General features: G+C 58.8%; 4 protein-coding genes across 4 annotated transcripts; all 4 read right to left on the bottom strand.

Moving 5' to 3' along the window:
* Positions 1 to 311: 311 nt before the first annotated feature.
* Positions 312 to 1,547, bottom strand: JKF63_07467 (uncharacterized protein; the record flags this gene model as incomplete). Its single annotated transcript, XM_067903404.1, has 1 exon — positions 312 to 1,547. The coding sequence occupies one exon, from the start codon at positions 1,545 to 1,547 to the stop codon at positions 312 to 314; it is 1,236 nt and encodes a 411-aa protein (XP_067758829.1).
* A 1,990-nt stretch (positions 1,548 to 3,537) lies between these two features.
* JKF63_07466 (uncharacterized protein) lies at positions 3,538 to 8,568 on the bottom strand (the record flags this gene model as incomplete). The annotated part of the gene is made up of 1 exon (XM_067903403.1): positions 3,538 to 8,568. The coding sequence occupies one exon, from the start codon at positions 8,566 to 8,568 to the stop codon at positions 3,538 to 3,540; it is 5,031 nt and encodes a 1,676-aa protein (XP_067758828.1).
* An 881-nt stretch (positions 8,569 to 9,449) lies between these two features.
* On the bottom strand, positions 9,450 to 12,140 carry JKF63_07465 (uncharacterized protein; the record flags this gene model as incomplete). Its single annotated transcript, XM_067903402.1, has 1 exon — positions 9,450 to 12,140. The coding sequence occupies one exon, from the start codon at positions 12,138 to 12,140 to the stop codon at positions 9,450 to 9,452; it is 2,691 nt and encodes an 896-aa protein (XP_067758827.1).
* A 1,096-nt stretch (positions 12,141 to 13,236) lies between these two features.
* Positions 13,237 to 14,577, bottom strand: JKF63_07464 (uncharacterized protein; the record flags this gene model as incomplete). Its single annotated transcript, XM_067903401.1, has 1 exon — positions 13,237 to 14,577. The coding sequence occupies one exon, from the start codon at positions 14,575 to 14,577 to the stop codon at positions 13,237 to 13,239; it is 1,341 nt and encodes a 446-aa protein (XP_067758826.1).
* Between the last annotated feature and the right edge of the window lie 225 nt (positions 14,578 to 14,802).

Genomic DNA, 14,802 nt, shown 5'->3' with positions numbered 1-14,802 from the left:
TGGACACAGAGAGAGACAAAGAGCGACATTTGACACGGACACGCACACGCACACACACACACACGCCAATGCAAGCGACGACCTCTTCATTCGCCCTCCCCTCCCCCTCCTACGCCCTTGAATTGACATCAGGCTACACAATCTATCAGCAGTGCTCAAAGACACGGGCTGGGTTGCTAGCCAAGGAAATACACAGAGCAAAAAAAGGCACCGCTCCTGCGCGTGGGTGGTGGGGAGGGGAGGGGGGGCAGCAAGCGTCTGTACACATACGTGGAGGAGCTCTGCTCCTTCTTTTTTTCCCCCTTACGTCTTTACGAGTAGAAGTCGTAGGTGCCGTCCCCAGTCTTCTTGATCACGGTGCGATAGGCATTCTCAATATCACGCGGCAGAATTACGTAACGGTTTTTTCGCACCGCCAACATTCCCGCCTCCTGGCAAATGGATTGAATGTCCGCACCACTGAGCTTCTCCGAGCGTGTGACGTAGTCCTCGAGGTCCACCTCAGGCGACAGGTTCATCTTTGACGTACACACCTGGAAGACGAGGCGCTTCTGGCGGCGGTCGGGGTAGGGGAACTCGATCTTGCGGTCGAGACGGCCAGGGCGCAGCAGCGCGGGATCCAGTGTGTCCCAGCGGTTAGTGGCCATGATCACCTTGACATTGGTCGTCTGATCAAAGCCGTCCATCTGGGTCAGCAGCTCCACCAGCACACGCTGCACCTCACGGTCCGCCCCCGTCTGCGCATCAAAACGTTTGGTGGCGATGGAATCCACCTCGTCAATGAAAATGATCGACGGTGCGTTCTCTCGGGCAAGGCGGAAGACATCCCGCACTTTTCGAGGGCCCTCGCCGAGAAACTTCTGCACAAACTCGCTGCCGACAACACGGATGAAGGAAGCCTTCGTGTGCTGCGCCACAGCCTTCACCAACATAGTCTTGCCGGTGCCGGGCGGGCCATACAGCAGCACACCACGCGGAGGGTCAATACCAATCTGCTCGTACAGGCCCGCATGGGTCAGCGGCAATTCCACGGCTTCGCGTATTTCTTGTTTCTGCATGTCCAGACCACCCACGTCCGAGTAGGTGACGTCAGGCTTGTCGCTTGGGTTCAGCAGCGTGATCGTCGCGTCCGTCTCGCTCGGCAGCAGCTGCACACAAGCGTTGCTGCTCTTGTGCAGACCAACGCTGACGTTCGGCTTGAGGAGTTCCTTGTTAAGCGTAGAGAGAATGCGCACAAAGTACTGAGAACCGCTTGTGCCGCTCACGATCCCCCGCACACTGTCCACTGCTTCAACAAAATTGCCGAGGACAAGAGGCACAGCCTGGATGCGCTTCACCTCCTGCTTCGCCGCGCTTTCTTCCTTCATGAGCTGATGTGTTTCGGTCCTGCAGATCATTGTCTTGAGCTGTATGTTCTTGATATCCTTGCTAAGCTGCTCGTACTCCTCGTAGAGAGAGCGACTGGTGCGCGCATCCTTCTCCGGTTTCCTCGTGGGCAGAGCAGAAGCTCTCATGGCCGACGCGGCTGCAACACTGGAGGTGGTCATGATGCTCAAGGAGGTGCGGGAAACAGTCGGGCAAACCGAGATCGGGGTGGTTGGGGGAGCGGGTGGGGGGATCGCCCTTGTCTGCTGGACTCGAAACTCGACAGTGCGCGCGAACGGCTTCTCTCGGGTCTGTGGTTGCAGGGAGTGGGAGATGTGGATGTGGAGAGCGAGCGGCGGAGGGCAAGGCTGAGACGTACACTGCAGATGTGCCTCCTTCAAGATAATAAAAGACACACACACACACACAGAGACTACTGGAAGGAAGAGGGGAAAAAACAAATCAAGAATAATAAAAAACAACGATGACAGATGATTCACTGATGATACTTCTACGTCGTAATGTGTAAGTCGAATGGGGGCGGAGTTGTAAAAAAAAAAGAAACCCCCCAAACACGCAGCTTTGAGTGAAATCGCGCGGCGGTGTAACTGTCATCACCGTTGCGAGCGCACGCCGTGAAAAAAAAAGGGAGAAGGCGGCGAGAGAGGTGATATAAAGGAAGAGAGTGATGGAGGTAAACATGTGTACGACGGCATACACGCACACCCACCACACATGCAGCAGCAGCTCTCCTGCTTTCAAGTGCACAACAACATCCTTGTCATACAGGGATGAGTCCTTCCTCCTGCCGTCCAGTCAGGCCATGTGTCTTTTGAACTCTTCCCGAGGCTCTTCAGACTTCCTTTCAACATCAGCTGCGCGGCTGAGGCAAAAATTGAGGTGTGTGGGTGGGTGGGAGGGTGTGTGAGTGGGGGGGGGGTAGGGGGAGGGGGTTGATCCTAGCGGGAGGCTTTCAGTTACCTAGTGAAGAGCCGATGCGATGGCCTCTGTCGTGCTGGCGTCACGAGGGTTTCAAGACGTGGCAGATGAATGCAAGAATGTTGGCAAGTTTCGAGTCAGGACCATCTCAGACCCTTCACTCTGCCTACATGTTCCCTCCCCCTTCTCCCCCCCAGTCGCCTCAAGCTACTACACTACTCAACATTGTATGGATACTTTTCACATTTGGGTTCAGATGGACTCAACAAAATAAGGTTGCAATGCAATCACCATGTCTCCGGTCTCGGTGCTTCGCCGGCCATCCGATCTCATCCAGGAGGTTACACCTACACCGCGCACGTGTATACGTTAGAGTTGGGTGACATTCGGCCTCCACGCCTCCCCCCCCCCCCCCTTGACGATCGCTCGTGCAACATGTGACCTATGGAAATACTTTCTCTTCTCGGTGTGACACACTCATGCAGCATGTGCAATGACAACTCCTTCAACAAGGCGTTTGCAATGTATAATAACGTGGCCCGTTCCATAACGACGTTGTCGTCGTCTGTGTGTGTGGGGGGGGGGGGGGGGATAGGAGAGGGGGGCAAAAAAAAAGGGGGTTCGCTGGCTTCATCCTTCACCTACGCGATTGCCGTGAAAGTGGGTATGCCGGGATGACCTGCCCGAACCTGCACAAACAGCTGGCACACGGCTAATGAATCTGTAGCAGCGAGGGTACGTCACCGTCTTCTTGGGCCTACGCGCCATCGACACGGGGGTGTCACAGCGTGTCCAAGAAAAGGGAACCGTGAAGCAAAAAAATGTGGCAACGCAGAAACAACTCGAGGCTATCCGCTCCTCAAAAACATGGGGAAGGTGTGTGTGTGTGTGTGCGTGTGTGGACGCCGGTGATGCTATAACGGCAGCAGGCCAGGTGCTTTGGGGGGGGGGGGCCCGCGTTTGCAGTGCTGACAGAGAAAAACTGCGGCACGCTCCGGTATCATTCTGGAGCACAGAGGACGCCGGCGCGAAGGCTGCTCGGCTGTGGTGCCCGAACCCAACTGCCGCGATGTCCTCTCAAAAATGCAGGTCCCTGCCTGCCTGGCTGATCGCTAAACAAGGCAATCGCAGGCGACACCAATGCGAAAAAACACAGGGGTTCGTGTGTAACGGCTCTCCTCATCGACTATTCGCGCTTTTGCCCTCACATCGCCCCATGTGCACACTGCAACATCAGCAGCGCTGCCTGTCCTGATTATCATCGAGCTCTGGACCGGCGTCGCTACTACTTGAGCTCAGCACCGTCTCCTCGTGCGCGGTGCCGCTATGCTCTCGGTGCCCCTCTGAGCCTTCGCGGCTGAGGTGAGCGCTGTAACGCTTCGTGCGGTGTATTGGGGTGTACTTGGCAACGGGTGTTAGCCGACGCGGACGGTGTGATGCCGAAGAACGACTGGCACTGCGGTTACTGAAGAAGGCTTGTACGCCTTTGTTCAAGTCGACATGAGCGACCCTGGCTGCCGGTGCTTGGACCGCCTCCTCATCACCCGCCATGCCAGACCATGACCGAGCGACGCTCTCTCTCGAATTCGCGCCCAGCGTCCCTTCAGATGTCAGTGGCCCCCTTTGCAGAGGAAGCAAAGGCGTTACGCCGTCAGCATAAAACGGGGGAATGTACGGCTTTGGAGTACGAGAGACGGCGCTGCTCCGAGCGACGTTGCGGGCCGCCTCGTCCTTTAGCCGCGCGCTGAAGATCTGCATCACTTCAGGGGCAAACTGAACCGGCTTGGGGGGTGGCTCACCAGCCAAGGTATCGCCGGGCGTACCTACCGAGGCATCATGGGTCTCCCACAGCCACTGCAGCCTCACCGCCGCCGACAGCGCAGCATCCGCGACACACTGATTCGTCACCTCCTCATCCGCTGACAACGCATTATACACTGCCGTCCCCTCAAACGCGATGGGAACTTTCTCGTAGAGAATGATGTATGGCGTCTCCATGGAAGAGTAAACACCGCCGCCACACCCATGCAGGATGCGGCGCATCGTGTCCACCTCAACCGGCTGCACGTGGGAGTCGTTCAGCATCACCCAGTTCTCGTACAGGCTGTCGCCGCTCACAGAGACGGCGGCCGTGGGCAAAGTTGGCGCCAGGGACAGCGTTGGCGACTGGAGCACCTGCTCTGTGGCTGTAGGAAGGGGTGCCACAGCTGGTCTGCCCTGCGACTGTGGCCTTGTAGCTTCGGCACGGGTATGACTCGACGAGCCTCCTACGCCTGCTGCATCACCTGCCCCCGCCGTTGGGTGCCCGCTTTGCCCCTCGGAGAAGACGGATTCAGTATGAAGGCAGCTCGTGAGGGCGGACCCCAGGTTCTTCACGTACGCGCGCATGAGCGACAAGTCAGACGCGATGCGTGTACGACTCACTTCTTCATCGCTGTGCTTATCGTCTTCATCCTCAGACTGTCTCTGCAACGGTGACCCTACGGGACGACGCGTGAGGATGAAGTAATGGCCGCTGTTCGGCGTGGTGCCGCTGTGAATGATGATAGTCTTAAGACGATACGCCACCCAAACCGGATTTTTCGGCGTCACCGAGTGCACTACTGCCGAAGGTCGATTGACGGAGCCTCCGTGGAGGCCCTCGTCCTCGCGTGACATGTCGAGGTTGCCCCTCTCCTCGCTGGTCATCCGAGTCGACAGGTTGGAAGCGTGTACATCGAAAGAGGACTGCGGTGCGTCTCTTTTCCCTGCGCCTCCGGGGTACACGGGAACGATGATCACCTCATTAAGCGGCACGCCATCCGTTATTTTTCGATAGGACTGCGAAACGCGCTGGTACGCGAATCGGTTCAGCTGAACCGCGAGGTAATAAGGGAGGCCACCTCCAGCAGCTGTATGGGTCGGGGAGTCCCGAGGCGTCAGGTCGTGCCCCATCGACTTGGACCCCACGTGCTGGGGCACGCGTTCACCCTCGGGGAGCGCTGTAGAGAACCCGCCCTCCTCGTCGGCTTTGCACGCCGCATCAGCGGCGCCGCAACCGGCAGAAACACGCGTGGGCGGCACAACGCTCACACCTTTGCCGTGGAGGTCTGCCGACACTGCATCGAGCCCCGGCTGACCCTCCATATCCAACTCTGCGACAAGACGTGTGGTGAGCTCAGTGTCGGTGCGCCGACGGCAGTGTTCGCAGTCGAGGGCATTGCTACCGTGCAAGAGCTCCTTGTTGAGAATCGGGTGGAGGACGTGAAGCAGCAAGTGTTGCAGCGTCTTGGGTGCCTCGTCTGGCTCCACCGTCGAGAGCGGCGGCGGTGTGGCGCGGCCAAGAACGGCCTCACTATTGGCCACTGTGGGGGACCCCACCCGCGCTGTTTTGTTGTCAATCCAATCGACAGCGTCCTCCTCGCCGTTACCTAGTGTCTCTAGCATTGGACATGCATGTGTGGTGGTCAGCGGGTCGACTCGCACGTCGGATGGTAGCGGGCACACGTACGTTTTAGACACAGCAGTGGCGTGAGCGAATTGCTGCACTTCCACTTGACTCACCACCGGGACTGCCGCAGTCGTTGGTGCCGCAGGTAGCGTCGGCTCCACGGTCGGGTTCAGTGGACCGCCTCCTAAAGACACGGGCGCGGTGGAGGCCGACGTGTTGCGCAAGAGGGGGGTGCAGATATCCCAGAAGGTATTCGTATGCAGGCGCTTGCGTTGGCAAGCCACACACCTCATCGTCGTCGTCGTTCGGCCGCTAAACCACTTCGCTACAACAGCCCCGCCGGGCTGGTTTGGCATGTCCAGCTGATCCAACAGTGCGTGCCAGAACTCCGAGGCGTCGTGCTGTTGTTGATCGCCAAACGGCGGCGGCAGGTGTGGGGTGAGGTAGTCCGGCAACACCGGAGGGCTTTTGTGGTGATGTGCACCACGCCACTGCAGTTCACCGAGCAGCAGCGCAATAGCCAGGCGACAGCCGTACTTTGTAAAGAGATCTGCCATAACCTCACCATCGGTGGTACGCGCGGCTTTCGGGGGTCGATGATCGGTGCGCGCCGAATGGCTGAAGACGACGTTTTGCACTCGCACCATGAGATCGTCACGGAACAGCGCTGCGCTGCCGAGCAGCTGCACAACGCTGTTCAGAAAGCACGTGTTCCCGCTGTTCCGCAGCCCAACGTAGCCCGGCACTGCAGAGAGCTGACATGATGCGGCCGCGCTGGGACCCGGGCGTGGCTCGGCTGACGGCCCTGTCAGAAGGCTGGCGAGGCTGGCGCTGGCTCTGCCGTTCGTGCCGGCAGACACAAGGGATGCGAGAAGTGAAAGCGGAGCTGATGCACCGCCATTGTCTGGAGCGCTTCCCGGCCACACGGCAGCGACAGCACGCCCGCTTGGCACAAACGCAGTCCCCCTTTTCACTCGCCGATGTGCCGAGTCACCCGCCGCCCCAGCGTACAGACTCGCCATCACCGTTTGAAGCGCAGCCTTGTTGCTAGGGCTTAGGCACCAATGAGGCTCGTGCACATAGGTGTTATGCAGTAGATCATTGTGCAAGTCGCATCGGTCAACGTCGCCGTTGTCGTACGACCACTCATCCGGCACACCGGCGTTGAAGAGGTCACTCCACTCCAGCATCTGCTTCACCTTGAAGTACAGATGATTAACAGGGTGCAGCGCGTATACCTGGTGCCGAAGAATGGCGAAGCGGGCACAAAAGCGATGCAGCTGCAGCAGTAGACAGCGCTGATCCTCACCGAGTACCAGACACGCTGTGTTGTTAAAGGCTTGACGACTCTGTGCATCACCCGTTGCGAGGGACCAGGTCACTTCAAATTCGCTCAGCGTCGTGGCAGTCGCAGAGAACACCCTCCACACACTTTGCGGCAAGTGGCTCGATGCGTCAAAGAGCCTATGGAATTGGTCCAACGTGTAAGGGTGCGTCACTGGGTTGGCTGCCGACTTCATGACGGTTGGGCATGACGGTGTGGTACCCGGCGTACAGCTCCCAGCGCACCGGGCCACAGCGACCGTCGGAGCGTCTTCCTCTGCTGTGGCCGTTCCCGGGGCCGCTAAGGCGGAGGAGGCCGAAATCAGGTCACTTGGGAGGTTATTCATGCGGCGGTCACCGGCGCCATTTGCTGCCGCCTCTCGGTTTTCCCTCGCTGGGGTTCTGTCCGATGGATGTGAGACGGCGGCGACGGAGGCGGCCGTGCTGGCGGTCGGGCTTAGCGCTGGGATTGGCGAGGGCACATCCTCGAGGGCGAAAAAATCTAGGAGGGCCACGAGAGAATAGAGATTTGCCACGATGAGGCTGAGGCGGCGGCATGACCGACGGAACTCCACTTGATGCCGGTCTCGCACCCGGTCATCTTCATCCGTCAGATACGCCGTTGTGAGCGCCTTCATCTCCTGACTTTCCTGATCGATAATGCACATCACTTCAGCCGCTGCCCGGTGGATCTCGTGAAGCGCGGCGTTCATTTCGAGAGTCAGGTGCAGGTGGGAACTAGTCGCCTGCAACATGTCAGCGGCGAGAGGAGGCGTGGACACGGCTGCCTTGACCTGTCCTTCAACTGCAGCTCTGCTGGCGCTGAGCGAGTCCGTACTAGGGTTCTCAGCGTAGATGGACGCCACACCGTGTGCAACAAGAGCAGCCAGAATGCCCTTGTAAAGCGGAGCAGAAGCGCGGCTGGCGGTCTGCACGAGCGTGCGCCGAGCGACGCTAGCTTGTAGAGGGGAGGGTGTACTACGGGTGTGAAGGGGGTAGGGGTGCGCTACCGGCGGGGACGCTGTAGACGCTGTCTTCTGTACGAGTGATCCTGTAGCTTCACCTTCTTTTGTTATCTGTGGAGTTGATTGCCCGGCCTTGTACGTCGTGCACGTGTGCAGCGACGGTAGCACCGGCTGCGATAGGTGACGCACATGCACCGCCTCCCTCGCCTCGGCCACGTCTGCCGCCAGTGCCCTGGTATCCGTGGTCTCGAAGGCGCGCATCGGCGGCGTCGAAAGGTGACCGCGTCGCAGCACCCCGCGCAGCAGCGAAACTCCAATTTGAGTCGCGTTCAGGCGCACGACTGTCGCTCGCCACTGCTCAATGGAGTCCACCCGGCCAACAATGAACTCCACGGGATCGTTCAGCGATGCCTCCGCAGCGCCGGGGCCTGCGTCCGCGGGCAGCTCCGCGGGAGGCGGCGGCTCTTGGTGTGGTACGGTGGTGTCGCCTTCCACCTGTGCCCCAACTGCAGCAGCACAGACGGTGTTCATATCGGGCTTAGCCATGTCGCACGTTGACACGCCTCACGGAAACCCCGTGCGCCAAGACGTAAAGGCTAGAGAATGTGTCAAACTGTAATGCACGCGGTTCCCTTCACAAAATAGCCTGCAGCCAAAAGCAGCTGAGGCGCAGAGGAGTCAAGATAGAGAGAGAGGGGGGGGGTGGACAATCGTAACCCTGTCGCCCAGAGCAGCCACTCCATGTACAGGGACAAATCCATTACACAGCAAAGAAAGAAAGAAAGGGGTAATGTAGGAGAGAGAGATGCAGCGGCCAAAGAGAAGGGAGCGGTGCGGGGCGTAAGGGAGGAGAATATTCGTGGTCCCCCGTAGGCGTAGTGGAGGGTGACGTGCACAAAACGTCGCCAGCAAAGGTGTTCTACTAGAATGTCCGGGTACTCCACAGGTGAAGGCAGCTCTACTAGCCGGTCGTCCATTCACTACGCATTAAGAGAGCCCTCCCCCCCCCCCTCCGCCCCCGCCCCCGCATACACACACACACACGCACACACAAAGAAAGGGGGCAGGAGGTAAGGGGGAACGGCAGTGGATACCCAAGGAAGTGACGCTGTTGCTGAAGACCAGTCACAGAGGTGTGCATATTCTTCAATGAGAATCTGAGGAGTGGTCCGCACGGCGCCTGCTTGGTCTGGGGCTACCAGGGATGAAGGTGCCATTTTCCCCCACCCTCGGAAGCCTGAGAAGTTCCATGCGTGTGCCGTCTCGTGGATCTGCGCGCTGCGTCAACGGCGTGTGTGTATGTGTCTCTGGGCTGTCCCTCAGAAGGGGGTGGTGCTGACACGCGTCATTGCGCAGTGAGGGCGGGCGCGACCGCCAGTGAACTCAGCGCCACCTTGTGCCTTGCCTTTCCCTCTCCCGTGAACGTGTCACACCGTGTCCAAGAGCGTTCGCACCATCTTTGTTTTCAGGTTTGCACTTGCCAGCCCGGCACTCTGGAGCTCCTTGAGCACGCGGAGCAGCTGCTCATCCGATAACTGGCAGATGATCTGCAGGTGTACAATCGGCACTTGCTTTGCTGCTTCGGTCGGGGCGCGCAGGGCGTGTGCGGTGAGGACATACAGCACTCGGACAGCGTGTGGTACCTGGGGATGATAAAAGTTATCTGGGCTGAGTTGAGCCGGTGTGCGGTTGCCGGAGTCTTCGTCGACCCTTCGCTGCTCTGCAGAGGAGGAGGGCACTCCTGCGGGGTGATCCTCTGTGCATGTGGCTGCGACGGCACGCCGCCAGCACGAAGGCAGCTCATCCCGCCACACACGCTCCGCCACTCCTTGGAGCTCCATCAGTGATTCCCCAATCGGCAATAGAGCAAGCAGAGTGCTGTGCTGCAGTTGGTGTGCAAAAGACATGCGACGAATGGGGAGCACGAGTGAGTTCATTGGGTATGGCTGTACCTCACGCACACTGTCGCGGCGCTCAGGTGAAGCAGCTGTAAACTGCGCGACACGCTCGTAGAAAAGATTCAGAGGTGCAAAGGGCAGGAGATGATGGACCGCGTAATGAACCTTCTCGTCCGTCGTTGCTCCCCGACTTGGGGCACCCGTCGCAGCCTCACCGGCGGCAGTGGCATAACGGTCAGATAGGGCGACAAGAACGCGCACTATGTCGGGAATACGGCGCAGTTGACCCTCCCGCTGATGCACGAGCGCCTCATAAAAGAGAAGGAACAGGGTCGCTTGCTCAATGGCGAAGTCGTTGACGGACAGCGGGTGTGCAGTATCGCGCTCCTCAGCCAGCGTGAATGCTGTGCGCAGCAGCGCATCCAGGAGGTCGGTTGTGTCCTGCAACATTCTTGACGCCAGAAACGGCGATCCATCCCCGACTCCCGAGAGCGCAGGCGATGCCTGAGAAGCCCCGGCATATCCAGCGTAGGAAGAGGACAGCACAAAGGGGCAGAGGGCTGTGTGAAAGGCAAACAACGAGTCCGTCAATGAATGACGTGCTGTCCAGCTGGTCTGCCAGTGCCGCAACACGACTGGACAAACCAGCACAGGAAAGCGACGCAGCGCCTCCATCAAAAACACGCACAAAGGGGCGTTGCTGGGTCGCACGAAGAAGCACGCGGCGTGACGACGCAGTTCCTCCTCCTGCTGCTGAGCAGATAGACGCCGCACGGCTCGGGGACAGCCTACAATGGATGACGACACCTCCTTGAAACAACCATCACCACCACTACGGACCGCCATGGACGGAAAGAGGTTTGCTGGTGAGGACGTCTCCACCTCACTTGGAGTGGTGTGCTGCTCGCTTGAAATCGTCTCTGGCAGGTGTAGAACACCCCACTGTGCCGCCAGGCGGCAGCCCCGTGCGAGTGGCGTCTCGGCCTGCTCGGGCCGCCGGCGTTGCGAAATGCCACTCGGCCCTCCACACACGTCAGTCGCATTAGAGCTGCTGCCAATCAGCGTCGTTCTCCACCCGTCGCCCCTCGGCGATCCTCGCCCGGCCTCCGCTGCACCCGTGCCGCCACTCGATGCGCCTTCAGACTGCTGGAAAAGTTCGACCCAAAAACGGTACCCCACCTCGTCCCGGAGCTGCTGCCTGAGCATGGTGCCACCGTAGCCATCGTCCTCTGGTAGCAGCAGCACCGCAGGCCGCGCCGCGCAGCACGTGGCGGCCAGTCGCACCTCGTACAGTATCGTAAGAGCCGCAAGTTCATGCAGCAGTAGGTAGAGAGGATCCTCGCCGTGGCGGTGCCGGCGGCCTGCACCGAAACATGACGCCTGACCACCAGGGATACCACAACCGCGGGTGGAGAACGCAACACGATTGTCTGTACAACACCGCACTATTAATAGTAGGCGCTGCAGCTGTGTTTTGTGCTTGCCCGGCTCATCGCCAGTGGTGACGGCGAGAGCCCCTTTATCGTTGTTCTGTCTCTCTCGATTCAAGTCCAGGAAAGCCTTCTCCTCCACCTTCTCGAACCAGCGACGCACGGCAGCCATGCAGTTGTGTCGCGCAGCTTCGGCAGTGATGCTATAGCGACTGTCCAGCGACACATCAACGGCGGCAGACGAGGTCGGATCGGACCGAGCCCGCTTACGAGAAACAGGAGCACTGGAGGCGTCGATCGACGTGGAGAAGGAGGACCGCTGCGCTCGCGAGAAGCTCCCGCTGCAGTAGTCGTCGCGAGACACCGCGGTGTCCTCAGATGTGCCCGACCCCGCCGTCATCCCAGGGGTGGCTAGGTGCAGCTGCGACTGTTGGTGCTGCTGCTGCTCAGTGGGCACGAGACTCACTGTGAGCACTTGCTTGAACCCGTTGCCTGCGAAGAAGTTGAGCAGGACTGCACGACTGCTGGAAGTGGCGGCGGATACGAGTGCCGTGCCTGCGATGCCAAGAGGGATAAAATGCCCCCAGCGTGTAGCCCCGAGAGGGTAACGCACCGTAGTCGACATCGCAGCTCCGAGCGACTTGTCGCGCGACTCTGTCGAGGAGGCCGCCGTCGAGACTAACCATGCATCCCCGCGCAGGAACGAGGCGACGTCGTCCATCTCAGTGGGCATGAACGTGGCTGAGACTCGGTGCAGGACGCCATTGAGATATCCGAGTATGTCGGACATGATTCGTGGTGCAGTGACCACTAGCCCTTCAAACAACGACCAAGGGGCCAAAAAAATAAAGTGGATGGGTTTCCAGGCACTATGACGACGCCGCCGGTGAGCGTCTGTATGGCGTCTGAGCAACACGTGCCCGTGCGTTTGTGAGTGGGGGGCGTGTGTCCGATTTTGATCTACAGAAACCCTCGTTTTATGTGTTTACCCGACGTGGCGTTCAATCCCCCAAATCGCATCGCTGGTACAGATATACACACACGCGCGAATAACTTGACTATCGGTGCCCAAGAAGAGGCAGATAGGCAGGCGTATGCGCATCTTCGTGATAAAGCAGTTGCACGCACTCGCCAAGCGAAACAAACAAACAACAAAAAAAAGAGAGATCGCGAAGAATAGTAGTAAGTAGAAGAATGGAAAGATGTCATGTGCATCCCAGCTGCAGCAGCCCCGTCCAAGTCGCACACTCAGGGACTAAGAGATGTGGCAGACGGCTCACCACCACCACCACCCTCACTTGTCCTCACCAGAGTTGGCCTCTCAGAGAAGGAGGAAGCCCAACAGAGATGAGTGTTGGCTGATTTCGAGGTTGGAAACCCGGGGTGTCGAAGAGAAAGGGCTACACCAGCAGCACCAGCGGCTACTCCTCTCTCAGCGCTGCAGAGACGTACTACTCTTTGCCATGCTCACATCTGCCGTTTGCTGCTCCAGAGGAAGGCGGTGGGATTGCCGATTGTGTGGCGGTGTGTGTGTGTCCCATGTTTGCTTCACTTCACACCACGTCCTCCATTGTGTTCCACCTCTTTTCGTCAAGCAGAAACCTTGCATCCGCGCCGACGTGTGTCCTCGCATGAGAGCGACCCCCCCCCCACACACACACACTACCCCATCCATCAATTGGCTGTATATATACGTACACACACACACACATATATATATATATACACACATTGTACACTCCCAGTACGTATGAGCGCAAGTGGAAGATAAAAAACTTCCACTGGACGCATGTAGAGCCAATGAGATCCGCTGGTGCACCGATGCGCCTCATTGTGTTTTTTTTTTGTCCCTTCTCATTGCTCACCACTTGGAATGCATCTGATCTTCACGCCGTGCTACCACCCGAGTAGCAGTAACTGCTGCAGTAATAGACATTGGTAGTACCATCCGGACAGGCGCAGAACCTGTGCACCAGAGCGTGGCACGCACTACAGGGGTGCAGCTCGTCCTCTTCGTGTGTCTCCGTCGCGTTGTCCGATGTGCTCTGCAGGTTCGCCACGACACCGGACAGCTCACAAACGACACACATTCGTGATTCGCCATCTCTCCCTTGGAGTCGGTGGTCAAGGGCCTCATTCGCCGTGGTGGAGCTCGTCGCCAGCTGTGAATGCAAGACGTCAGGTCTCCTCTGCGCCACGCCGCCAAGGACAGGCTGAACAACTAGGCTGATGTCATCTCCCTGCGGTAGAGAGGTCAAAGACGCGCTTTCCAGCGGCGCATCTAACGGACGGCCGCCGTCGTCCACAACGAAACCCTGGGGGCGACTATCCATGGTGGCCCTCTGCGCAGCGAGGAGTGACGCCTTCTCTACGGCATCCCTTTCTGTGGCATACGCTGCGTTCATGGCAGCCTCGTCATTCATCTCATCAACATCCATCTCCATCCACACAGCCTCCGAGCTTTCGCTTCCCGGACTCTCATCTATGCGCGCGCCGTTCGGATCTACATGCAGCGGCAGCGGGGGTTGCAGCCCGACATCCATTGCCGCAACATGGGTGGCTTGGGGTATCGTTGCTGGTACCTGAGCACGGGCGGTGGAAGACTCCTGTGACTCGCGCCACCACGCGAAGAGTTCTGGAGTAAGAAACACTTGTAACTTATCCACCACCCTTGTCGTCGAGGCAGCGGGGCTCTGCAGAGCTTGAGTACCGTCCGCGACCGCAGCCTGCATGGCCTCAACACTCAGCGACAGACGACGCAGTAATGAGTGTTGCTGTCGCAGCATATGACGCGTCGTCTGCGAAGCCGCTTGGGCCACATCACTGGTGGCAAAGAAATCGTCGGCGAGAAGTCGACGCGTGTAGTTCTCCAGTTGCAGGGCCGACTCGTACTTCACGACAGTCTCGTACAGTCTTGCCAAGTAGCTCTCGTCATCTGGAGCACTGCGAATGGCGGGGTAGGACCCAGAGGACGCGGTCGGCTCCGCGGTGGGGTAACCCCATTGACACATACTCCCTTCGCTAGGTGGATAATCAGAGGCACGGTAAGCCTTCGTCACGTGAAGACACAAGAGCAAGCGATGCGCATGACGCTGCTCCCAGTATCTGCGTCCCCACGCCTGTATTGTGCGTGCTGCCGCTACACGAGACGGCCTGAAGGATCCGTTGTGGCCACCACCGCCCTCGTTGAAGCCCGATGGGGCAAATAAGCGAGGCGATGTCGGCATTGTAAACTCAACTAGTGAGTACGATTGTCTCGAAACACTCTTTTTTTTTTTGTTGTTGGGGGGGGGGGAAGTGCTACAACCCAAAAACAGCCGCAGCATGGTTGAGTGCAACAACGGTGAGCGTGTTCACAGGAGGGGGAGAGAAGGCCGAAGAGAGCAAATACCAACAGCGAGCGTCGTTAAACAGCCTCCCAGAGGAGAGGATGCTCAACCAGTTGCATGCTC

The sequence above is a fragment of the Porcisia hertigi genome, chromosome 12 (genome assembly GCF_017918235.1).
Source record: "Porcisia hertigi strain C119 chromosome 12, whole genome shotgun sequence".
Classification (NCBI taxonomy): domain Eukaryota; phylum Euglenozoa; class Kinetoplastea; order Trypanosomatida; family Trypanosomatidae; genus Porcisia; species Porcisia hertigi.
Note: the sequence above shows the minus strand (reverse complement) of the source record. Positions and strands in the feature narration are given on the sequence as shown.